At 44.9% G+C, this 25,938-nt stretch overlaps 1 protein-coding gene across 3 annotated transcripts in view; it reads right to left on the bottom strand.

The window, feature by feature from the left end:
• LOC124009166 (arf-GAP with GTPase, ANK repeat and PH domain-containing protein 3-like) overlaps positions 1–25,938 on the bottom strand; it is a 286,671-nt gene that overhangs the window by 104,864 nt on the left and 155,869 nt on the right. For all 3 annotated transcript variants that reach the window (XR_006834233.1, XM_046320712.1, XM_046320711.1), the window contains exons 2-4: positions 22,047–22,105; positions 19,848–19,935; positions 4,764–4,849 (exon numbers count right to left, since the gene is read on the bottom strand). Coding sequence is in view for 2 of the 3 variants with exons in the window: in XM_046320712.1 (XP_046176668.1) it covers positions 4,764–4,849; positions 19,848–19,935; positions 22,047–22,105 (233 nt within the window). In the remaining variant the exon portion in view is untranslated. The remainder of the gene's footprint in view (positions 1–4,763; positions 4,850–19,847; positions 19,936–22,046; positions 22,106–25,938) is intronic.

Below are 25,938 nucleotides of genomic sequence, written 5' to 3'. Positions count from 1 at the left end.
ACTTCAGAGCCCTCAATAAATCTAGCCCTATTGAGATGTTCACATAAAAATGAGTTGCAATCAATTTCTTATGGTGAACCATAACTAGCTGAAACAAAATTATATTATGAATCTCCTGATTAGGTTTTTGTATGAATAACCACAGCAATTTAATGACAACTTAATGAATAATTCCCTTTTCTTATTTTTACGGTGGTGGCTTCAGTTCCATATGTGTGCAGAAGAGGGCAGTGTAGCAAAAGCCATTTAATGCAGAGCAGCTGTTATTGTGTTAACGCCTGTGTCGCCAGTTACAAGGGGGAATATCAATGTCATCTGAAATATAGCTATTACAAACCTGTATCACAGGTTATCGGAAGGTGGAACCTGCTTTCCCCTCCACCAGTACACAAACCTAATCTATATACTGTATCTCTTAGTGCAGCACCAGGGAGAGAGGAGAGGAAGAGGTTTCCCTCAGGCAGCAGAATAAGGTCCTCATAATCACAATAGCTTCTGAGAAAGTGGTTAAGGAGGAAACAGAACCGTGGCCCGAGCGCTAACAGTGTAACAAGCCCTTTTCTACCTCGCCTCCACCTCCTTCCTCCATTCAGGCATTCAGCAGCGTTCACATCTATCGCTCCTGAGCCCCAGGGGAATGAATCAGACCTGGGTTCAAATACTATTTTAGATCATTTAAAATACTGTATCTGTGCTTGATTGAGCTTACCTGTTGCAATGGAGCCAATAGAATAATCCCAATAGAGCAACCCCCGCCCCCACTTGGCACTCCAGACAGGTACCCAGCTAACAACAAATGTTCCCTTAAGAGTCTCATTAAGTCATTAACTAACATTTTCATAGGAATGTTCCCGTGATGTGCAAGAAATGTTTCAAAGAGACTTAATGTCAAATAGAATTGACCAGGAACTAGTAACCATTTTCTCAGAATTTAAGATATTAATGTTCTAGACACGTTTCATGGGAATGTTGAAAGAACATTTATGTTTCCAGTTTTCTGAGTGTTAGGAGAATATTCCATCAACGTCCCACCAAACATACACAGAACATGGTTGCCATGTTCTCAGAATATAAGCTTTTAATGTTCAAGGCACATTTCATGGGAACGTTGCAGGAACATTTCTGTGCATTGTCAGGATGTCCCAATTGCCTGATAGTCCCAAAGAAACGTTACAAAAAAAACCCCCAAAAAACAGAACATTAGACATCCCGCCTTGTTACTGTTGCCAAGCCAATCAAGGCCCTGATTGGTGAACCACTGATCCATTCATAACTCTGTCAGTTGGCAAGGTTAGGGATACTCACACACACTGCTTTTAACAGTGTTCTCAACTTACATATTTGACACACTTTGACGTATACTGAACAAAAATATAAACGCAACATGTAAAGTGTTGGTCCCATGTTTCTTGAGCTGAAATAAAAAAAATGCCAGAAATATTCCATTTTCACAAAAATCTTATTTCTCTCAAATTGTGTGCCCAAATTTGTTTACATCCCTGTTAGTGAGCATTTCTCCCTTGCCAAGAGAATCCATCCACCTGACAGGTGTGGCATATCAAGATGCTGATTAAACAGCATGATCAATACACAGGTGCACCTTGTGCTAGGGACAATAACAGGCCCCTCTAAAATGTGCAGTTGTGTCACATAACACAATGCCACAGATGTCTCAAGTTTTGAGGGAGCGGGCAATTGGAATGCTGACTGCAGGAATGTCCAACAAAGCTGTTGCCAGAGAATATAATGTTCATGTATCTACCATATGCCGCCTACAACAACTCACAACCCCAGACCACGTGTAGCCACACCAGCTCAGGACTTCCACATCCAGCTTCTTCACCTGCAGGGACGTCCGGGGGGCAGAGGGTGCTGAGGAGTATATCTGTTTGTAATAAAGCCCTTTTGTGGGGGAAAACTCATTCTGATTGGCCCACCCATGGATGCACCCCTGCTCAGTCATGTGAAATCCATAGAATAGGGCATAATTTACTTATTTCAATTGACTGATTTCCTTCTATGAACTGTAACTCAGTAAAACCGCTGAAATTGTTGCATGTTGCATTTATATTTTTGTTCAGAGTAGATGGTTAAATTGTGCATTTTCATTTCTACAGTAATTATTCAACATGTCCTCACTTGGGATTGGAATAGAAGCATATCTGTGTCAGGTATCGGTTAATCAGACTATTCTCATGATCGATTTGATTGACTTATTTTTTTGTACTTATATTTTTAACAGAGCTGAGATGAACTTCAAAGTGCATTCACCCTATTGCTTACCGATCGAAGTTGTTTCATCTACGTAAGTGCCTAGGGGCGCAACTTTGGTTTTTGAAGTGGGGGGGACATAACTATTTTTTATATTTTTTAATTTATCCAGTCGTATAAACACTCCAAAGAGCCTACCTGACCACTCGGAGGCGTCCGCATGGTCCTAAAGCACACCCTGCCTTATTTTGCATCACATTCCAATTATAAAACTGGGAGGGACAAAAATGCATTTTCAGAACCTGAGCTCCCAGTGAAAGTTGCGCCCCTGTAGATGCCTATAGAAGATGGATTGGGGTTTCTTCTGGACAGGGCCTAACTATATTGGACTAATAAGCACATGCCCTAGATATATCCCTTATTAGGACAGTGGTTAGAGCGTGGACAGTGGTGCTGGTGGCCTGGGTTCCCCCGCTAGGGGAGTCACCCTACTTTCACATTCATAGCAATATACAGTATGTTAATGTCATTATTTGTCAACAGTTACAACACACCTACCTGATCTAGTTAAAATTCGTTTGTCAATCAAAAAATACAATAAAGTTCTCTTTGTGATGCTCAGCTATATAGAAGTAGCTCTTTACACTCATATCCGTCTACGGGTTGAAAATGGCGGATTTGGGCACTGATAAACACCTAAATTGGATCACAGTGGCTGTACAGTAACATACTACACATGACGTCAGAGCTCTGCACTTCAGTGCGCTGTATGGGTTTTGACTGACAGATGTTCTGAACTTCAGCATCTCGCGCGACAAGAAGTTGCCCCCATTTCTCCTGCTAACTGAGCAACTATTGAGAATTCTGCGTTGTCTGAGTGAAATAAATTGTAGAGGAATCTATGTATTTTGAAAGACAAGACGAATTAGTACAATTTATGGCAAATAATAATGCAGGCGCTTTGTTTCTGTGTGTCTGAAAGTTGCCATTTATTTTTGTAACTGGTTTGGAGAAAAAAATGAAATGAAGGAAAAAATATGATACAAAAATGAAAGACGAGACGTTGAGGATTATAATAAATACTGCTTTGATGTACGCACACACTCACTATTTACGCTGCTGCTACTCTATTTATCATACAATGAGTGTACAAAACAATCCATGACACAGACTGACCAGGTGAATGCTATGATCTTTTATTGATGTCAATTGCTAAATCCACTTCAATCAGTGTAGATGAAGGGGAGGAGACAGGTTAAATAATGATTTTTAAGCCTTGAGACACAGATTGTGTCTCTGTGCCATTCAGAGTGTGAGAGGGCAAGACAAAAGATTTAAGTGCCTTTGAACGGGGTATGGTAGTAGGTGCAGGCACACCAGTTTGAGTGTGTCAAGAACTGCAATGCTGCTTGGTTTTTCTTCACACTCAAGATGTATCAAGAATGGTCCACCACCCAAATGACATCCAGCCAACTTGACACAACTGTGGGAAGCATTGGAGTCAACAGGGGCCAGAATCCCTGTGGAACGCTTGACACCTTGTAGTCCATGCCCAGACGAATTGAGGCTGTTTGGGGGCAAAAGGGATGCAACTCAATATTAGGAAGCTGTTCCTAACGTTTTGTACACTTAGTGTGTATCCTGATGCTAGTCACCTTACCCCTATACATACCTATTTTGATCGCTCCATATTCCCTGCACATTGTAAATATGGTATTGGAACTGGCCCAGTACATAGCTTCTTACATCGTGTTTTTCTTATTTCTGTTTCTCAAGTGCTTTTGATATACCTAATGTTATTTTTAGTGCTACATTGATACTGATTACTGCCAGTGGCAATCCGTCATTCAGGGTAGGTGGGGCAGAGCCCAATGGGGGGGGGGGGGGGCTTGCCTGTTTTGCTTGTTATTTGGTGATTAATACGTGTCACATACCAGTTTGCAAACAATGTAAAAAATAAAATAATAATTGAGTTAATAAGGCCGCATACATGGTCTCTTTGTTGCTTTCTTGAGGAAGGCGGCTCCAAAATGCAGGTGTTTCAGCCTAGCTCATTGCTTTCTGTGGTGGTGGGGCAAGCCAGCAGAAAATATGGAGCGTTGTGCTGTGATTGGCTCAGTGTTCTGTGACTCATGGGGACACTACGTCACCTCCAAGTCTTATGGGTAGAGCTCAATAATTTTTACCCCTTGGGTGCTGCATCGATTTACATTAGAAGTGCCCATCCATGAAGGCTCAAGGTCATTGGCCACAGAATGACATCAAATCACGTTATATCTGCAGTAGCTTTGATTGGACTTTCAAAATCGTAGCTAGCAAGCTAGCAGTCATCATTATGACTCATGTCGACAATCTACTGGCAAATCCTTTTCAATCCTTGTCATATGAAGAGAAATGAGAGATAAAACAACTCAGTGCTCATCGGCCATTGGACATAAACATTACACATCAAGTCAGAAATTATCATTATCTTTCAGACTTTAAGTGGTGTTAATTGGCTGTGCTGAGGGATGCAGACAGGTAGGATTATAAAGCAAGCAGAGCGTAGGTACCTGCAGCTCCGGGGGGCCTCCCTCATCTCTGATCAGCAGCAGGTAGCTCTGTCCATCAACCACCATCTCCTTCTTGAACCGACCACCTGAAAAAGAGAAGAGACATGTCACAGTGAGTTTATAGGGTGGTGCCTGATCAGGAAAATACTTAGAGATCATCATTATTAATACAGCCGCTTGACCCTGCCTATCAAAGGGCTTGGCAAAGGGATGAAAGAGGGCATAAACTCAGGCCTAAAAAAGGTGTAAAGCACTGACATGATATTCTATCTACTACTTGTCAATGAAAACGTGTTTGGTTAAGCTACAGCTAAATCACCAAAATTCAACATTAACACCAATATTTTTCACAAACACACATCAGTAGGCCCAAGGCATGAGTCAGACTTTCCCATTTTCATACATCACATTCACATATAGATGACATTCCATTCTGATAAAGTTTTGATGAAAGTTTGGAGACATCCATCCGGCTTGTGATAGGCTGCAGTTCGATTTGACCTCGCTGTCTCAATGACCCCCCCCCCCCCCCCCCCAAATTCACTTCACAATCACCAGCTAGCCTGGAGATCAGTTTCCATCACTTGCAAAACTACACAAGCTATAAGATGGCATGCTTGAGTATTAACAGTCATAGATTCAGATTCTGTATGGAAGTGATAAGGCAGAATGGATGTAGCCTGGAGCCTGCGATAAAGAGGGAAGGAGGGGATGGAAGATAAAAGGGAAAAAAAGAGGGAAGTCTTAATCTAAAGTTGCTGTAGTTCATGACCTCAGGATAGTGGAGACGAGAGAAGCTATACAGTAGACTATAGTGAGCCTGGACTTTTCCCCCGTCATCTATTTGAATGCATGTTCATATTCTTTACCACGGGCAACGTTGGCTACAGATAAAATACAAACCGATGGGAATGCCTCATACTAAATTGGATTTTGCATATCATTGGAATGGTTTGAGATCTGGTGGAGATTAAAAATATTCAAATGAGAGTTGGGGAGCTAGGCAAGAAACGCGTCCCAGGAAAATAAAACATTGGTTTTCGAATGCAGAACATCTGCTTCAAGCTATCTCAAACAATATTGAATAATTTACGATTCCATGAAAGTTGTAAGAGTGGGCATAATAAAGTATACTATATATACAAAAGTATGTGGACACCCATACAAATTTGTGGATTTGGCTATTTCAGCCAACCTGTTGCTGACAGATGTACACAGCCATGCAATTGAGCACGCATCCATGCAATCTCCATAGACAAACATTGCCAGTAGAATGGCCTTACTGAAGAGCTTAGTGACTTTCAACGTGGCACCAACAAGTCAGTTCCTCAAACTTCTGCCCTGCTAGAGCTGCCCCGGTCAACTGTAAGTGCTGTTATTGTGAAGTGGAAACATCTAGGAGCAACAACGGCTCAGCCATGATGTGTTAGGCCACACAAGCTCACAGAACGAGCCCACCGGGTGCTGAAGTGCGAACAAATCATCTGTTCTCAGTTGCAACACTCACTACCGAGGTCCATACTGCCTCTGGAAGCAACGTCAGCACAAGAACTGTTCATCAGGAGCTTCATGAAATGGGTTTCCATGGCCGAGCAGGCGCACATAAGCCTAAGATCACCATGCGCAATAATAAGTGCCGGCTGGAGTGGTATAAAGCTCGCCGCCATTGGACTCTGGAGCAGTGGAAATGCGTTCTCTGGAGTGATGAATCACGCTTCACCATCTGGCAGTCCAACAAATTAATCTGGGTTTGGCTGATGCCAGGAGAACACTACCTGCCCAAATGCCTAGTGCCAACTGTAAAGTTTGGTGGAGCAGGAATAATGGTCTGGAGCTGTTTTTCATGGTTCGGGCTAGGCCCCCTAGTTCCAGTGAAGGGAAATCGTAATTAATGCATTGTAAACCATTCTGTGCTTTCAACTTTGTGACAACAGTTTGGGGAAGGCCCTTTCCTGTTTCAGCATGACAATGCCCCCATGCACAAAGTGAAGTCCATACAGAAATGGTTTGTCGAGATCGGTGTGGAAGAACTTGACTGGCTTGCACAGAGCCCTCACCTCAACCCCATCAAATACCTTTGGGATGAATTGGAATGTCGACTGTGAGCCAGGCCTATTCGCCAAAAATCAATGCCTGACCTCACTAATTCTCTTGTGTCTGTATTGAAGCAAGTCCCCGCAGAATGTTCCAACATCTAGTGAAAAGCCTTCCCAGAAGTGTGGAGACTATTATAGCAGCAAATGGGGGACCAATTCCGTCAACTTACCAACATTACGACCAGGAATACGACTTTCCCAAAGCGGATCCTCTGTTTGGTCTACCACCCAGGACAATGGATCAGATCCCAACCGGCGACCCAAAACAACAGCGCCGCAGGAGGGGCAGAAGAAGGGGTCTTCTGGTCAGGCTCTGTAGACGGGCACATCGCTCACCGCTCCCGAGTTTACTACTCACCAACGTCCAGTCTCTTGACAACTAAGTAGACGAAATTAGAGCAAGGGTTGCCTTCCAGAGAGACATCAGAGATTGTAACGTTCTTTGTTTCACGGAGACGTGGCTCACCCGAGACACGCTATCAGAGTCGGTACAGCCAGCTGGTTTCTTTACGCATCGCGTCGACAGAAACAAACATCTCTCTGGTAAGAAGAAGGGCGTATGTCTTATGATTAACGAGACGTGGTGTGATCATAACAACATACAGGAACTAAAGTAATTTTGCTCACCTGACCTAGAATTCCTTACAATCAAAAGTCGACCGCATTATCTACCAAGAGAATTCGCTTCAATTATAATCACAGCCGTATATATTCCCCCCCAGGCAGACACATCGATGGCCCTGAATGAACTTCATTAGACTCTATGTAAACTGGAAACCACATATCCTGAGGCTGTGTTCATTGTAGCTGGGAATTTTAACAAGGCTAATCTAAAGACAAGACTCCCTAAATTTGATCAGCTTATCGAATGCGCCACCCGTGCGGAAGAAATCCTGGACCATTGTTATTCTAACTTCCGCAAAGCATACAAAGCCCTGCCCTGCCCTCCTTTCGGAAAATCTGACCACGACTCCATTTTGTTGCTCCCAGCCTATAGACAAAAACTAAAACAGGAAACGCCCATGCTCAGGTCTGTTCAACGCTGGTTCGACCAATCTGATTCCACGCTTCAAGATTGCTTCGATCACATGGACTGGGATATGTTCCGCATAGAGTCGGACAATAACATTGATGAATACGCTGATTCGGTGAGCAAGTTTATTAGCAAGTGCATTTGTGATGTTGTACCCACAGCAACAATTAAAACCTTCCCCAACCAGAAACCGTGGGTTGATGGCAGCATTCGTGTAAAACTGAAAGCGCAAACCATTGCTTTTAATCAGGGTAAGGCGACCGGAAACATGACCAAATACAAACAGTGTAGCTATTCCCTCCACAAGGCAATCAAACAAGCTAAGCGTCAGTATAGAGACAAAGTAGAGTCGCAATTCAACAGCTCAGACACGAGAGGTATGTGTCAGGGTCTACAGTCAATCATGGACTACAAAAAGAAAACCAGCCCCGTCGCGGACCATGTAGTCCTGCTCCCAGACAAACTAAACAACTTCTTTGCTCGCTTTGAGGTCAATACAGTGCCAACGACATGGCCCTCTACCAAAACCTGCGGGCTCTCCTTACCCGCAGCAAATGTGAGTAAAGCATTTAAACGTGTTAACCCTCGCAAGGCTGCCGACCCAGACGGCATCCCTAGCCGTGTCCTCAGAGCTTGCGCATACCAGCTGGCTGATGTGTTTACGGACATATTCAATCAATCCCAGTCTGCCGTTCCCACATGCTTCAAGAAGGCCACCATTGTTCCAGTTCCCCAAGAAAGCTAAGGTAACTGACTATCGCCCTGTAGCACTCACCTCCGTCATCATGAAGTGTTTTGAGAGACTAGTCAAGGATCATATCACCTCCACCCTACCTGACACCCTAGACCCACTTCAATTTGCTTACCGCCCCAATAGGTCCACAGACGACGCAATCGCAATCACACTGCCCTAACCCACATGGACAAAAAGAATACCGATGTAAGAATGCTGTTCATCGACTACAGCTCAGGATTTAACACCATAGTACCCTCCAAACTCATCATTAAGCTTGACCTCCTGGGCCTCGACCCGCCCTGTGCAACTGGGTCCTGGACTTCCTGATGGACCGCCCCCAGGTGGTGAGGGTAGGAAACATCATGTCCACCCCGCCGATCTTGAACACTGGGGCCCCACAAAGGTGCGTTCTCAGCCCTCTCCTGTACTCCCTCTTCACCCATGACTGCGTGGCCATGCACGCCTCCAACTCAATCATTAAGTTTGCAGACGACACTACAGTGGTAGGCTTGATTACCAAAAACGATGAGACGGCCTACAGGGAGGAGGTGAGGGCCCTCGGAGTGTGGTGTCAGGAAAATAACCTCTCACTCAATGTCAACAAAACAAAGGAGATGATAGTGGACTTCAGGAAACAGCAGAGTGTGCACCCCCTTATCCACATCGACGGGACAGTAATGGAGAAGGTGGAAAGTCTTTAAGTTCCTCGGTGTACACATCACAGACAAACTGAAATGGTCCACGCACACAGACCGCATGGTGAAGAAGTTGCAACAGCGCCTCTTCGACCTCAGGAGGCTGAAAAAATGTGGGTTGTCACCTAAAACACCCACAAACATTTACAGATGCACAATCGAGAGCATCCTGTCGGGCTGTATCACCGCCTGGTACGGCAACTGCTCCGCCCCCAACTGTAAGGCTCTCCAGAGGGTAGTGAGGTCTGCACAATGCATCACCGGGGGCAAACTACCTGCTCTCCAGGACACCTACACCACCCAATGTCACAGGAAGGCCAAAAAGATCATCAAGGACAAGAACCATCCGAGCCACTGCCTGTTCACCCCGCTATCATCCAGAAGGCGAGGTCAGTACAGGTGCATCAAAGCTGGGACCGAGAGACTGGAAAAACAGCTTTTATCTCAAGGCCATCAGACTGTTAAACAGCCACCACTAACATGGTTCACATACTTTTTCTTGCCAGTGACAAAGTACAGACATAAAACCGGTATGAAATATCTTTCGTTGCGGCAACACCAGCTATTTCATAATAAGCCGTGTTATCTGTTACAGACGTATGTAAAAAGATAGAGAGAATGAAGTTCATAATAGTTTTAGAACTGAATTTGAACTTTCCAAATGACAAGATCCCACCTCTGCAAAATAGCAATTGAGGTCACAGTGACTGGCTCTGCCGGCAGTCTTCAAGGACTAGGTAGGCAGTGTTCTAGCGAGGGCCAACATGCAATACAGATCCACTTGAGACACACTTGCTCCCTATTAAGTCCACTTTAGCCCACTTGGTGAAGGGGGATTCTCCCAGACATCAGTTTGGTTGTGTAATAGTCAGAGAGAGTGAGAGAGACTTTCCTCTGCTGAAGCAATGCCGGCGACAGAACAAATCAGTTGGACGGATCTTTGATTTCCATAGGGGGGCCACATTTTTTCAGGGGACCTCCTTTAATGGGTTTTATATTAAAGATATCTAATTTAACTAGAAAGATGTATTACCTTTTAACATAGCATGAACACAACCAGTCATTATGTTTTTATCCGATTGTAAACACAAATTATTTCAAAAAGTAGGTTACCGGGCCTCCCGAATGTTGCAGCTGTCTAAGGCACTGCATCGCAGTTTGAGAGGCATAACTACAGACCCAGGTTCTATCCCAGGCTCTGTCGCAGCCGGACGCCACCAGTAGACCCACACAAATGGCCCAGTGTCATCCGGGTTTGGGAAGGGTTTGGCCGGCTGGGGTGTCCTTGTCCAATCGCGCTCTAGCAACTGCTTGTGGCAGGCCGGGCGCATGCACGCTGACTTCAGTCGCCAGTTGTACGGTGTTTCCTCCGACACATTGTTGTGGCTGGCTTCCGGGTTATGCAAGTAGTGATGTTTGGCAGAGTCATGTTTCGGAGGATGCAAGTCTCTCGACCTTCACCTCTTGTCACGACTTCCGCCAAAGTTGGCTCCCCTGCCTGTTCGGGTGGTGCTCGGCGGTCGTCGTCACCGTCCTACTAGCCACTACCGATCCCTTTTTCGTTTGTCTGTTGGTTTTGTTATGCAGGTGAATGAGGACCCAAAAGCGACTTGGCGAAAACAGAGTCTTTATTCCAGTAAAGGATATAGGCAATACTCCTGGACAATCAGAGCAGAAAACAAAACATAAAAACTTAATTCCACTCGTAGTGACGAGGACAGACTGGAGACTCGACCATTAACTGTAGGTTGCCTCGGGAAGGCACCGACCGTAGCAGACTCAGACACCTGCTCACACGCAGCATCTGAGGGAAACAAGACACGACAGGGCGAGACAAAGACACAGCACGGCGAACATAATACAAGGATCCGACAGGACAGAAACGGAAAACAAGGGGAGAAATAGGGACTCTAATCAGAGGGCAAGATAAGGAACAGGTGTGAAAAGACTAGATGATTGAGTAGGAGAATGAGGAACAGCTGGGAGCAGGAACGGAACGATAGAGAGAGGAGAGAGAGGGAGGGGGAGAGAGAGGGATAGAAAAAGGGAACGAACCTAATAAGACCAGCAGGGGGAAACGAACAGAAGGGAAAGCATAATGACAAGACAATATAAGACAAAACATGACAGTACCCCCCCACTCACCGAGCGCCTCCTGGCGCACTCGAGGAGGAACACTGGCGGCAACGGAGGAATTCATAGATCACAAATGGTCCAGCACGTCCCGAGAAAGAACCCAACTCCTCTCCTCAGGACCGTAACGGAAAACGATAAAAAGGGAAACTAGGGTACTACTCTAAAAAAAAAAAATGAGACACGGGTAGAGAACTGAAAGCTTTAGAGCAAACAGGACCAAACAGGCCAGGAGAGTAACAACTAGGGACAGACTGAGACACAGCAAGGGCAGGAACAAGAACAGGAGAGATGCGGTGGCAGGGAACAGACTGAGACCCAGCAAGACCAGGAGCAGAAGCAGAAAAAAAATTACCAGACTTATTCTGCGCGCAGTCCGAACACACAGCCACGAAACGGCGCGTGTCACGCTCCTGAGTAGGCCACCAAAACCGCTGGCGAATAGAAGCAAGCGTACCCCGAACGCCGGGGTGGCCAGCTAACTTGGCAGAGTGCGCCCACTGAAGAACAGCCAGACGAGTAGAGACAGGAACGAAAAGAAGGTTACTAGGACAAGCGTGCGGCGACGGAGTGTGAGTGAGTGCTTGCTTAACCTGTCTCTCAATTCCCCAGACAGTCAACCCGACAACACGCCCAACAGGAAGGATCCCCTCGGGATCGGTAGAAGCCACAGAAGAACTAAAGAGACGGGATAAAGCATGAGGCTTGGTGTTCTTAGTACCCGGGCAATAAGAAATAACGAACTCGAAACGAGCGAAAAACAACGCCCAACGAGCATGACGCGCATTCAGTCGTTTGGGAGAACGGATGTACTCAAGGTTCCTTTGGTCAGTCCAAACGACAAAAGGAACGGTCGCCCCCTCCAACCACTGTCGCCATTTGCCTAGGGCTAAACGGATGGCGAGCAGTTCACGGTTAGCCACATCATAGTTACGTTCCGACGGTGACAGGCGATGAGAAAAATACGCGCAAGGGTGGAGCCCATCGTCAGTATCGGAGCGCTGGGACAGAATGGCTCCCACGCCCACCCCCGACGCGTCAACCTCGACAATAAACTGTTTAGTGACGTCAGGTGCAACAAGGATAGGAGCGGATGCAAAACGCTTCTTGAGGAGATCAGAACAACAATCATACGACCGGTGAGGAGGAAGGGAGTTGGTTCTGGACCGACTGAAGACCGTGCGCAGACCATGATATTCCTCCGGCACTCCTGTCAAATCACCAGGTTCCTCCTGTGAAGAGGGAGCAGAACAAACAGGAGGAATAGCAGACATTAAACACTTCACATGACAAGAAACGTTCCAGGAAAGGATAGAATTACTAGACCAATCAAAAGAAGGATTATGACACACTAGCCAGGGATGACCCAAAACAACAGGTGTAAAAGGTGAACAAAAAATCAAAAAAGAAATGGTCTCACAATGGTTACCAGATACAGTGAGGGTTAAAGGTAGGGTTTCACATAATATACTGGGGAGAGGACTACCATCCAAGGCGAACATGACCGTGGGCTCCCCTAACTGTCTGAGAGGAATGTCATGTTCCCGAGCCCAGGCTTCGTCCATAAAACAGCCCTCCGCCCCAGAGTCTATTAATGCACTGCAGGAAGCTGCCGATCCGGTCCAGCGTAGATGGACCGGTAAGGTAGTACAGGTACTTGACGGAGAGGACCGTCTAGTAGCGCTTATCAGTCGCCCTCCGCTTACTGATGAGCTCTGGCCTTTAACTGGACATGAAATGACAAAATGACCAGCGGAACCGCAATAGAGACAGAGGCGGTTGGTGATTCTCCGTTCCCTCTCCTTAGTCGAAATGCGAATACCCCCCAGCTGCATGGGCTCAACACCTGAGTCAGTGGGGAAAGATGGTAGTGTCGGAGAGAGGGGAGACACAGTTAACGCGAGCTCTCTTCTATGAGCTCGGTGACGAAGATCTACCCGTCGTTCAATGCGAATAGCGAGTTCAATCAAAGAATCCACGCTGGATGGAACCTCCCGAGAGAGAATCTCATCCTTAACCTTAGCGTGGAGTCCCTCCAGAAAACGAGCGAGCAACGCCTGCTCGTTCCAGTTACTGGAGGCAGCAAGAGTGCGAAACTCTATAGAGTAATCCGTTATGGATCGATTACCTTGACATAGGGAAGACAGGGACCAGGAAGCTTCTTTCCCAAAAACTGAACGATCAAAAACTCTTATCATCTCCTCTTTAAAGTTCAGATAATCGTTAGTACACTCAGCGCTTGCCTCCCAGATAGCTGTGCCCCACTGCCGAGCCCGACCAGTAAGGAGTGATATGACGTAGGCAATCCGAGCTCTCTCTCTTGAGTATGTGTTGGGTTGGAGAGAGAACACTATATCACACTGGGTGAGAAAGGAGCGGCACTCAGTGGGCTGCCCAGAATAACATGGTGGGTTATTAACCCTAGGTTCCGGAGGCTCGGAAGACCCGGAAGTAGCTGGTGGCACGAGACGAAGACTCTGATACTGTCCTGAGAGGTCGGAGACCTGAGCGGCCAGGGTCTCAACGGCATGCCGAGCAGCAGACAATTCCTGCTCGTGTCTGCCGAGCATCGCTCCCTGGAACTCGAGAGTAGAGTAGAGAGAATCCATAGTCGCTGGGTCCATTCTTGGTCGGATCCTTCTGTTATGCAGGTGAATGAGGACCCAAAAGCGACTTGGCGAAAACAGAGTCTTTATTCCAGTAAAGGATATAGGCAATACTCCTGGACAATCAGAGCAGAAAACAAAACATAAAAACTTAATTCCACTCGTAGTGACGAGGACAGACTGGAGACTCGACCATTAACTGTAGGTTGCCTCGGGAAGGCACCGACCGTAGCAGACTCAGACACCTGCTCACACGCAGCATCTGAGGGAAACAAGACACGACAGGGCGAGACAAAGACACAGCACGGCGAACATAATACAAGGATCCGACAGGACAGAAACGGAAAACAAGGGGAGAAATAGGGACTCTAATCAGAGGGCAAGATAAGGAACAGGTGTGAAAAGACTAGATGATTGAGTAGGAGAATGAGGAACAGCTGGGAGCAGGAACGGAACGATAGAGAGAGGAGAGAGAGGGAGGGGGAGAGAGAGGGATAGAAAAAGGGAACGAACCTAATAAGACCAGCAGGGGGAAATGAACAGAAGGGAAAGCATAATGACAAGACAATATAAGACAAAACATGACAGGTTTTGTCTTATTAGTTTCACCTGTGTGTATTTTAGTTTAATTAGTGTCCTTATCGTATAGTAGGTTGTCCCGCCCTTGTTTTGTGCGGGATTGTTTTTGTTACTCTGTTGTATGGTGGTTTGTTCGTGTGGTTATTCTCCGGACTATTTTGGTCTTGTGTTTGGGCTGGTCTATTGTATGCGCCCTGTGTGTTGGCGTGACCGTTTTTGTGCACTGGAGAATAAATTGACAATCCACTGAACCCTGCTCTCTGCGCCTGATTCCACCCACCACTCCTAGTAAATCGTGACACCTCTCCCGAGTCCGTATGGGAGTTGCAGAAATAGGACAAGAACGTAATTGGATATCACTAAATTGGGGAGAAATAGGGGCAAAAAAAATAAAGCCAAAAAAAGTAAATAATAAAAATTAGATTACCTTCGCACCTTCATCCATAATAATTCCAGTATCCAAAAAAGTGCACTCACACTTTCCTTCAATTTGCAAGTGGCTGAAACTGTCACCCGAGAAAGCATCTTACTATATTAAGTTTCAAGTTTTAATGTCATGTGCACAAGTATAGTGAAATGCCTTTCTTACAATCTCTAAACCAGGGATCATAAAATAGATTCAGTCACGGGCTGATTTTTTCTTTAGCGGATGGCCAGGGGGCCCGAATGTAATAAAAAATCATTTGAAGACTGCAAATTAACCGCAAGAAGCCCAATAATATATTGTTTGACTACAACAATCATTTCAAACCTTTGCTTACATTTTTTACGCCGTGTCTCTCCATTACACATGGAAATACTTGGGAACAGATTTCTTAAATTAAGGAGCTGATTTCATGGTGATTTATAGTCATGTCCAACAATGAAAACTCCACACAGGCCACCAGTTGGGGAACACTGCTCTAAACCCAATAATGCGGGAATCAATAACAATGTAATAGTAAAATAGCATGAGGTGGAACAAAAGAAACAATAAATACAAATAAGATGTAGCCCATGTATCTGATGCTGTTTGGACAAAAATAGTATGACATGAGACAGAGAGGTGCTGTTTCTCTCCTTCTGATTCTTCATCAGAGATTGATGCTTCTTTCTGTCGGTGCGCGTCTCGGTCAAATAAATTATCAATATTTAAACATTTTATTTGGACAGGAAACGAGGTACGGTAGCGTGGGCCAGGCCCCAGAGGCCTGCCCATAAGGCCGGCTCTGCTCTGAAGTAACAGAGCTCTGAGATTGGAGCGCTGCTTGGACCGAGCATTAATTTCTGAGTCTCTATATGTCAGGAAATCTACATTTAGAGGAAATGTCAGAAAAGTGATACCCATAGTAATACCCAGTATAGTATAGTCAGATCTTGTGAAAAAATGATGGTCTCTGGACCAAAGGGCCAGACTTCAAAGGAACATTTGTAATAATTCTAGAGGAGGTAAATGGAATAGGTTGGTTGCACATGAAATGATAAGAAGCCCTTGGAAATGGTACAATGAGAGTGTTATGCCAAATAACATCTTCTGTTGTCATGGTATGAAATGGATGTGCATTCAAGTATAGGCCTACATTTAGACTACATAACATCACCATCATCCTCTGTTCACAGCCAAGCATAGACAAAAACATATCCTGAGGTCAGAGGAGAATCCATCTGTATTGTGGAACGTCTGTTGAATCTCAATGCCAAAAGAATTAAGCTAACCTCGATAACGAGAGACACTCAATCTGTATTAGGGTAGGCCAGCAATAATGTATAATGATTTTGGCTGGATGTGGCTAATGAATAGAGTGGTTATAGTCTTTCTATCAACCTGATGTCCAGCTTATACATACAGATGAGTCTAACACACACACACACACGCACACGCACACAAACACAGGTTTTGAGATGGGAGCTGTATTTTTGGCTTGGTTAACAGGCAGTAAACATATTCAGCTCTAGAATGGAATGCGGAGGCTCAGAGAACTTGACACAGAACCACAATTCCAACAGAGCCTGTTCTGCTGTTCCCATGGCAACACCTCCCTCCCTCCTCATCCCCGATACTATATTTTAACAGATATCACAGCAACTAGCAACATCGTAGAACAAAAAATTAAGAGTAGAGCTGAATGGTATGGACCAAACACAAAACACTACTCTCCTTAGAAGTGAGGTAGCCTCTTTCAGTCTACAGAGTAGCTATAGTTTCTATCTGGGCTAAGCATTGTTCTAGGAATGAGACTAAAAGGAGAACCTTTGCCACCTGTTAATGATGGGAGATGAAGAGGTATGCTGTATAACAGAAACAATGCAGTGATCTGTATAAAATGCAATAAGAAGATACAACATGTTTCCTTAATTAACCAAAATCATCACTCAGCTTTTAGCTTTCCAGCATTTTTGATTTCTCTAGGCCTAATTAAGCAGTAAGGATTGTTTCTTTCCCTTGGTGAAGCAGCATCATTATGCCAGGAACTCATTATGAGCTTCATATCTCTTGTCCCTCTTCGCTATAATTATACAAAACCAGACACTACAAACCCTCCAAACCCCCTCAAAGATTGTCATTTAACCCCAGCTATGACAGCATATTTGTGGGTTTCGGAGAGCCTTCGCTTGTGTGCTCAGCAGGGCCGAATTCATTAAGAATTCCACCTGATAATCAAAATTGAGAATTGTCCGGTTGTGATTCTGTGAAGTCACATTGGAAGGCTTTGGAACAGACCCCTGTGGAAATAAATATACCTTCTCACTGAGCTATGCCCTCTCATTCAGTGCATCAGCACTTCAGAGCTCCCAAAGCAGAAACTGTTTATGTTCATGACAGCAACTGCAATCCCCTTTCGCTCTGAAATGAAGGGTTTTAGTAGGATTTGGTGCTTTAAGCCCAGGTTTTTAGTTTTACCTTGATGTGTTGGGAATTAGCATTCTAACACAGCAGCCCTCTTTCTTGCATGGGAGATGCTTTGCTCTAGCTGTCATTGTCTGGATAAATGGATAAAAAGCCAATTATCTCAGAGCACATCCTTCGGCTTGAGATAAATCTGACACTGCGTCGACTGATACAAAACAATAACAACAACAGAAAACACACCTGGCTTCAAAGACTAGCTGTTAATGATGATAAGCGAAGATAATGCAGGTTTCTCTTTATATACTATGTGGAACACACTCAACCTAACTGCTAGTTATGAATTGAGTTTGTATACAGCCTACGGTCACTATCAAGCCCAGCCCTGTCATTGTACTTTATGCCAGTATCTATCTCCAGCTAGAATAACTTAACCCCAAATACAGACTGCTAACTTATCATTCCGGCCGAGGAGGCTGGTGGGAAGAGCTACAGGAGGATGGGCTCATTGTGAAGGCTGGAATGGAATCAATGGAATGGTACCAAACACATCTAACACATGGAAACAACATGTTTGACTCTGTTCCATTGATTCCATTCGAGCCATTACAATGAGCCCATCCTCCTATAACTCCTCTTTCCAGCCTCCACTGCATTCCAGGTGGTATTTCAACAGGTTTTGAACAGCCAATAATCTGGTAACATATTAAAATAACTTTATATGTCTTTATAGTGCATTCAGAAAGTATTCAGACCCCTTACATTTTTTTCACACTTTATTACGTTACAGCCATATTCCAAAATGGATTTTTTCTTATCAATCTACAACCAATACCCAATAATGACAACGTGAAAACAGGTTTTCAGAAACTTTAGCAAATGTATAAAATAAAAGCAGAAATACCTTATTTACATACAGTGGGGCAAAAAAGTATTTAGTCAGCCACCAATTGTGCAAGTTATCCCACTTAAAAAGATGAGAGGCCTGTAATTTTCATCATAGGTACACTTCAACTATGACAGACAAAATGAGAAAAAAAATCCAGAAAATCACATTGTAGGATTTTTTATGAATTTATTTGCAAATTACCTATGATGAAAATTACAGGCCTCTCATATTTTTAAGTGGGAGAACTTGCACAATCAGGGAGGTGACCAAGAACCCGATGGTCACTCTGACAGAGCTCCAGAGTAATTTTGTGGAGATGGGAGAACCTTCCAGAAGAACAACCATCTCTGCAGCACTCCACCAAACAGGTCTTTATGGTAGAGTGACCAGACGGAAGCCACTCCTCAGTAAAAGGCACATGGCAGTCCACTTGGAGTTTGCCAAAAGGCACCTAGAGAACTCAAACCATGAGAAACAAGATTCTCTTTGGCCTGAATGCCAAATGTCAAGTCTGGAGGAAACCTGGCACCATCTCTACGGTGAAGTATGGTGGTGGCAGCATTATGCTGTGGGGATGTTTTTCAGCTGCAGGGACTGGGAGACTAGTCAGGATCGAGGGAAAGATGAACGGAACAAAGTACAGTGAGATCCTTGATGAAAACCTGCTCCAGAGAGATCAGGACATCAGACAGGGCCGAACGTTCACCTTCCAATTGGACAACAACCATAAGCACACCGCCAAGACAATGCAGGAGTGGCTTCGGGACAAGTCTCTGAATGTCCTTGAGTGTCCCAAGTAGAGCCCGGACTTGAACCAGATCAAACATCTCTGGAAAGACCAGAAAATAGTTGTGCAGCAACACTCCCCATCCATCCTGGCAGATCTTGAGAGGATCTGCAGGGAGAATGTGAGAAACCCCCCAAATACAGGTGTGCCAACTTGTAGCGTCATACCCAAGAAGACTCGAGGCTGTAAACACTGCCAACGGTGCTTCAACAAAGTACTGAGTAAAGGGTCTGAATACTTATGTAAATATATTATTTAAGTTTTTTATTAGGAAGACATTTGTAAAATTTTGTAAAAAACAGATTTTGCTTTGTCATTATGGGGTATTGTGCATAGATTGATGAGGGGAAGAAAAACAATTGAATCCATTTTAGAATAAGGCAGTAACGTAACAAAATGTGGAAAACGTCAAGGGGTCTGAATACTTTCTGAATGCACTGTAAATGCGTATAAATGTTCAGAAATAATTAGAAATCCTTTTTACATTATTATAAATATCTCAAATTACATTTACATGTATGATGCAGCAGGGTCAGTAGATGGAGTAGATTAGCAAGATACCATCACAGTTAGAAGTGATGTGTTCATGTGTTGACTGACAAGACCCTCCTAGAGTCCACAACCTTTTAGCTCTTTACAGCGTGTGACACCTCTCTCCTCCCTCAGGTGTTTTTCCTAAACAGCAGCAAGCTCTGTCTCTTACCTTCAGGAGATTCCTCCTGCACATATGTGCCTGTCAGGTACCGGTGGACCAAGGCAGACTTCCCACTCGACAGATTACCCACAATACCCTGCAGAAACAACAAGACAACAGTCTAGTCAAGGACATCATATATATGTTGTTGAGATGTTTACACAGCCAACCAATGTCATAGCCCACAGCCAATGGACTTGCTTCTTGTAAAGGCAAGGTGGCAAAATAATAGTTCTGTAAGAAGTTGCAGAGACAAATCACCAACTAACACTAGAGCCCACAGTCTATGGACTTTCTTATGGACAGATGATGCTTGTGGGACAAAAGAAAGGTGGTCACCGGCAAGGGAACAGTTCAGAACGTTCAAAACGTCTAGGCCCAGGCCCCATCTCTGACTGCTGACCGCCCCCAGGGGGAGCCTGACAGTGGGTGAGCTGGGGCTGGGCTGCTCCCAGGCTGGGGTGGCTGTTGATAATGCCAGTGTGTCTGGGGGAGAACACGCCCTCCTCCCCTACTCAACCCCACAATCCACCTTCAACACTCTTCTTTAGATCATTAGTGGGTGGTAAAGTCAGGTATGGTTTTAATTATAGGGGACTGTGAGAGAGATGTGTGTGTACAGGATCTTTAAGAGCCTAGATGATGCTACCTCTCCTCTCCATCATTACACTTACGATCTACATAAGGAGGAAGTTGGCTTTGGAGAGGACACAGAGTAGTAGTCTATCCACCAGAGAAGAATAACAAGCTAGGAGCTACTCAGAACAGAAGCTAACTACAAAAGGAACAGAGTTTATTTTAATTTTATTTTACCTTTATTTAACCAGGCAAGTCAGTTAAGAACATATTCTTATTTTCAATGACGGCCTGGGAACAGTGGGTTAACTGCCTGTTCAGGGGCAGAACGACAGATTTGTACCTTGTCAGCTCGGGGGTTTGAACTCGCAACCTTCCGGTTACTAGTCCAACGCTCTAACCACTAGGCTACGCTGCCGCCAGAAATGTAAAGCTTTGTAAGCTGCTGGGTTGTAGGCCCATCATTAGGGCTGCTTTATGAGCATAGTTCAGGCAGATGAAAGCAAAGCGGGCACAGTGTGTGCAAATCCCACTACAGCCTTTTTTAAGGATCAGTCTATGGGTTCATTATCAAGGTCCGGCAGGGTTAAATGAGAAGACAGTACTATACATTATCAGCTCATCTCCTCATGAGTGCAATTGTCAATTGTTGGAATGATAACATCTGCCCGTGCTTTTGGGAAAAATAATGAATGAATGAACTACTTCTGTCCAATAGTGTCATATAGATCTGTGGAAGAAATGGAAGTTATGCGTCCCTGACAGTCCTCGACTCTTCCCTGCTGAATCCAGCGTCAGTTCACTAAACCCCTGAAATGTCTGGAGTTTTCCAATTAACACCTAACACTACATAAAAGACAATGAGCTCTATCAAATGATCCTTGGTTAGAAAGCATGTTCTCCATAAAAGTGTCCCTCTGAGAGAACATCATTGTCTGTTGGATTCCCCATAGGATTACACCAATATGTTTTTCATAAAAGACCAAAATACTATGAATACTTCAGTACTTAACAGCAGAATGTTGGAATGGAATGTGTCTTTGTGGTAATATCCCTATTGATGATGTACGTGAAGCACTCCCTTGTGCGCGTGTGTGTGTGTGTGTGTGTGTGTGTGTGTGTGTGTGTGTGTGTGTGTGTGTGTGTGTGTGTGTGTGTGTGTGTGTGTGTGTGTGTGTGTGTGTGTGTGTGTGTGTGTGTGTGTGTGTGTGTGTGTGTGTGTGTGTGTGTGTGTGTGTGTGTGTGTGTGTGTGTGTGTGTGTGTGTGTGTGTGTGTGTGTGTGTGTGTGTGTGCAAGCAGTTGTGCCAGTGGGTGGATCAGACCCAGGACCTGTCACACGTCTAGCCCAAAACTGTCACTCATTTCTCTGTCCTGCTGCAAGCCACTCCGCGCTACGTGTCACCATGCCAACTTATCTCATTCAAAATCACCCAAACTCTCGCTTGGTGCCAGGGAATATTCCAGCCAATTTCTGTACTCTACTCTCTCTGTCATGCAGAATGAGAGGAAATGTTATTGAAATGCATAGAGCATGGCCTGGCATTGACATTTAAATCAATCCTCTTGCAGTGCCAATGCCAGAAGAATAATATGGCCTGAAGTTATGATGAATACTCATGAATACTACTCACCACTTTGAGCTCTGGCACTGATCGACTCAATGTCCACTCCTGGCTATTGACGAAAGAGTCTGGAAGAGAAAAAAGAACAAGAGAATAAACGCCATTATTAAGCTGAGGTCGGGAAAGGTTAAAGCAGTACGTTGATTCCGTCTCATAGCTTAAAGGGAGGACGTGCAATCATGGTTTCAAGTCATCTCTGACAATGCAAACATTCACATGCATGCACATCTACCTCATTTTTACCATTATGTCACCTATGCAACTACAGATGACAAAACTCTAGATCCCCATTATACCACACACAGAAATGCATACAAGCCCTCCCTTGCCCTCCCTTTGGCAAATCAGACCATAACTCTATCCTCCTGCTTCCTTCTTATGAGCAAAAACTCAAACAGGAAGTACCACTGACACGCTCAACACAGACGCGGTCTTATGAAGCAGATGCTACGCTACAGGACTTTTTCATTAGCACAGATTGGAATATGTTCCAGGATTCATCTGATAACATTGAGGAGTTTACCACATCAGTCACCAGCTTCATTAATAAGTGCATCAACAAAGTTGTCCCCACAATGACCGTACGTACATACCACAACCAGAAGCCATGGATTACAGGCAACATCCACACTGAGCTAAAGGCTAGAGCTGCTGCTTTCAAGGAGCAGGACCCTAATTCAGACACTTATAAGAAATCGAGCTACGACCTCTGACGGTCCATCAAATAGGCAAAGCGTCAATACAGGACTAAGATCCGTCAATACATCAAAACAGGACTAAGAATCCTACTACACCGGCACTGACACTCAAAGGGTGTAGCAGGGCTTGCAAACTATCACAGACTACAAAGGGAAACCCAGCCACGAGCTGCCCAGTGATGCGAGCCTAGCAGACAAAATAAATGCCTCGCCTCGAGGAAAGCTAAACTGAACCATGCATGAGAGCACCAGCTGTTACGGATGACTGTGTGATCTTGCTTTCCGTAACCGATGTGAGTAAGACCTTTCGAGAGGTTAACCGTCACAAGGTCGCGGAGCGAGACGGAACACACAAAGAGGATTCAGAGCAACAGCACCACTTAAACCTCAGGAGGCTGAAGAGATTTTGGCTTGGTCCCTATGCACCATTGAGAGCATCCTGTCCGGCTGTATCGCAGCACTGTCTGCAATCGCAGGGATATCCAGAGGTTGGTGTAGTCAGCCCTACATATCACCAGAGGCACACTGCCTGCCCTCCAGGATCTCTACCGTACAGCACCCGGTGTCACAGGAAGGCCAAAAAGATCCCCTGGTGTTACAGGAAGGACCTCCGCCAACCGAGCCATGACCTGTTCACCCAGGGGCGGCAGGGTAGCCTAGTGGTTAGAGCATTGGACAAGTAACCGAAAGGTTACAAGTTCAAATCCCCGAGCTGACAAGGTACCAAATCTGTCGTTCTGCCCCTGAACAGGCAGTTAACCCACTGTTCCTAGGCCGTCATTGAAAATAAGAATTTGTTCTTAACTGACTTGCCTAGTAAAATAAAGGTAAAATAAAGGTAAAATAAATAAAATCTACCATTTAGAAGGAGGGGACAGTACAGGTACATCAAACCTGAGACTGAAAAACAGCTTCCGTCTCCAGGCCAAGTTAAATAGTCACCACTAGCTGGCCTCCGCCCAGTACCCTGCCCTGAACTTAGTCCCTGTTACTAGACGGCTACAAGCTCTGCACCTAAGAGATTTCTGCCCTATGTACAGTTGAAGTCGGAAGTTTACATATACACTGCTCAAAAAAATAAACACTAAAATAACACATCCTAGATCTGAATGAATGAAATATTCTTATTAAATACTTTTTTCTTTACATAGTTGAATGTGCTGACAACAAAATCACACAAAAATTATCAATGGAAATCAACTTCATCAACCCATGGAGGTCTGGATTTGGAGTCACACTCAAAATGACAGTGGAAAACCACACTACAGGCTGATCCAACTTTGATGTAATGTCCTTAAAACAAGTCAAAATGAGGCTCAGTAGTGTGTGTGGCCTCCATGTGCCTGTATGACCTCCCGACAATGCCTGAGCATGCTCCTGATGAGGTGGCGGATGGTCTCCTGAGGGATCTCCTCCCAGACCTGGACTAAAGCATACACCAACTCCTGGACAGTCTGTGGTGCAATGTGGCGTTGGTGGATGGAGCGAAACATGATGTCCATAGCATCAATGCCTTCCTCTTGCAGGAACTGCTGACACACTTCAGCCACATGAGGTCTAGCATTGTCTTGCATTAGGAGGAACCCAGGGTCAACCGCACCAGCATATGGTCTCACAAGGGGTCTGAGGATCTCATCTCGGTACCTAATGTCAGTCAGGCTACCTCTGGCGAGCACATGGAGGACTGTGTGGCCCCCCAAAGAAATGCCACCCCACACCATGACTGACCCACCGCCAAACCGGTCATGCTGGAGGATGTTGCAGGCAGCAGAACGTTCTCCACGGAGTCTCCAGACTGTCACGTCTGTCACATGTGCTCAGTGTGAACCTGCTTTCATCTGTGAAGAGCACAGGGCACCAGTGGCGAATTTGCCAATCTTGGTGTTCTCTGGCAAATGCCAAACGTCCTGCACGGTGTTGGGCTGTAAGCACAACCCCCCTCAAACCACCCTCATGGAGTCTGTTTCTGACCGTTTGAGCAGACAAACGCACATTTGTGGCCTGCTGGAGGTCATTTTGCAGGGCTCTGGCAGTGCTCCTCCTGCTCCTCCTTGCACAAAGGCGGAGGTAGCAGTCCTGCTGCTGGGTTGTTGCCCTCCTACGACCTCCTCCACGTCTCCTGATGTACTGGCCTGTCTCCTGGTAGCGCCTCCATGCTCTGGACACTACGCTGACAGACACAGCAAACCTTCTTGCCCCATCTCGCATTGATGTGCCATCCTGGATGAGCTGCACTACCTGAGCCACTTGTGTGGGTTGTAGACTCTGTCTCATGCTACTGCTAGAGTGAAAGCACCGCCAGCATTAAAAAATGACCAAACATCAGCCAGGAAGCATAGGAACTGCAGAACCACTCCTTTATTGGGGGGTGTCTTGCTAATTGCCTATAATTTCCACCTGTTGTCTATTCCATTTGCACAGCAGCATTTGAAATGTATTGTCAATCAGTGTTACTTCCTAAATGGACAGTTTGATTTCACAGAAGTGTGATTGACTTGGAGTAAAAAAAGAATTGAGCCGTGTACTTAGTTTGGAGTCATTAAAACATATTTTTCAACCTCTCCACAAATTTCTTGTTATAAAACTAGTTTTGGCAAGTCTGTTAGGACATCTACTTTGGAGACTTCCACAAGTCTGATTCATCCTGATCATTTATCACTCCAGTGTTAATCTGCAATATTGTAATTATTCGCCTACCTCCTCATGCCTTTTGCACACATTGTATATAGACTCCCCTTTTTTCTCTGTTATTGACTTGTTAATTGTTTACTCCATGTGTAACTCTGTGTTGTCTGTTCACACTGCTATGCTTTATCTTGGCCAGGTCGCAGTTGCAAATGAGAACCTGTTCTCAACTAGCCTACCTGGTTAAATAAAGGTGAAATAAAAAATAAATAAAACTCACTGTATTGTAATTCATATCACTGGTATTTGAATGACCCTGGTGATGAGTTCTCAACTTGAAATATTGTTCATTATCAGGTATCCTATTGAATGCCATAGTCTAGTTTGTACACCATAAATTAATGGTAATCTGTAGGTGGAATGTATTGAGTAAAGGAAGGGCAATCACTTGGGCTAGGTGGTATACCATATTTTACTATATACCGGTATTGATGCACGGACCGTTTTTGTTTTTTTACTGTACCTTCTATATCGGTAATTGAATGTTTGGTTTGTTTAATGTGATACGCCGTGTGTAA

Source organism: Oncorhynchus gorbuscha, linkage group LG22 (genome assembly GCF_021184085.1).
Source record: "Oncorhynchus gorbuscha isolate QuinsamMale2020 ecotype Even-year linkage group LG22, OgorEven_v1.0, whole genome shotgun sequence".
Taxonomy (NCBI): Eukaryota; Metazoa; Chordata; class Actinopteri; order Salmoniformes; family Salmonidae; genus Oncorhynchus; species Oncorhynchus gorbuscha.
Note: the sequence above shows the minus strand (reverse complement) of the source record. Positions and strands in the feature narration are given on the sequence as shown.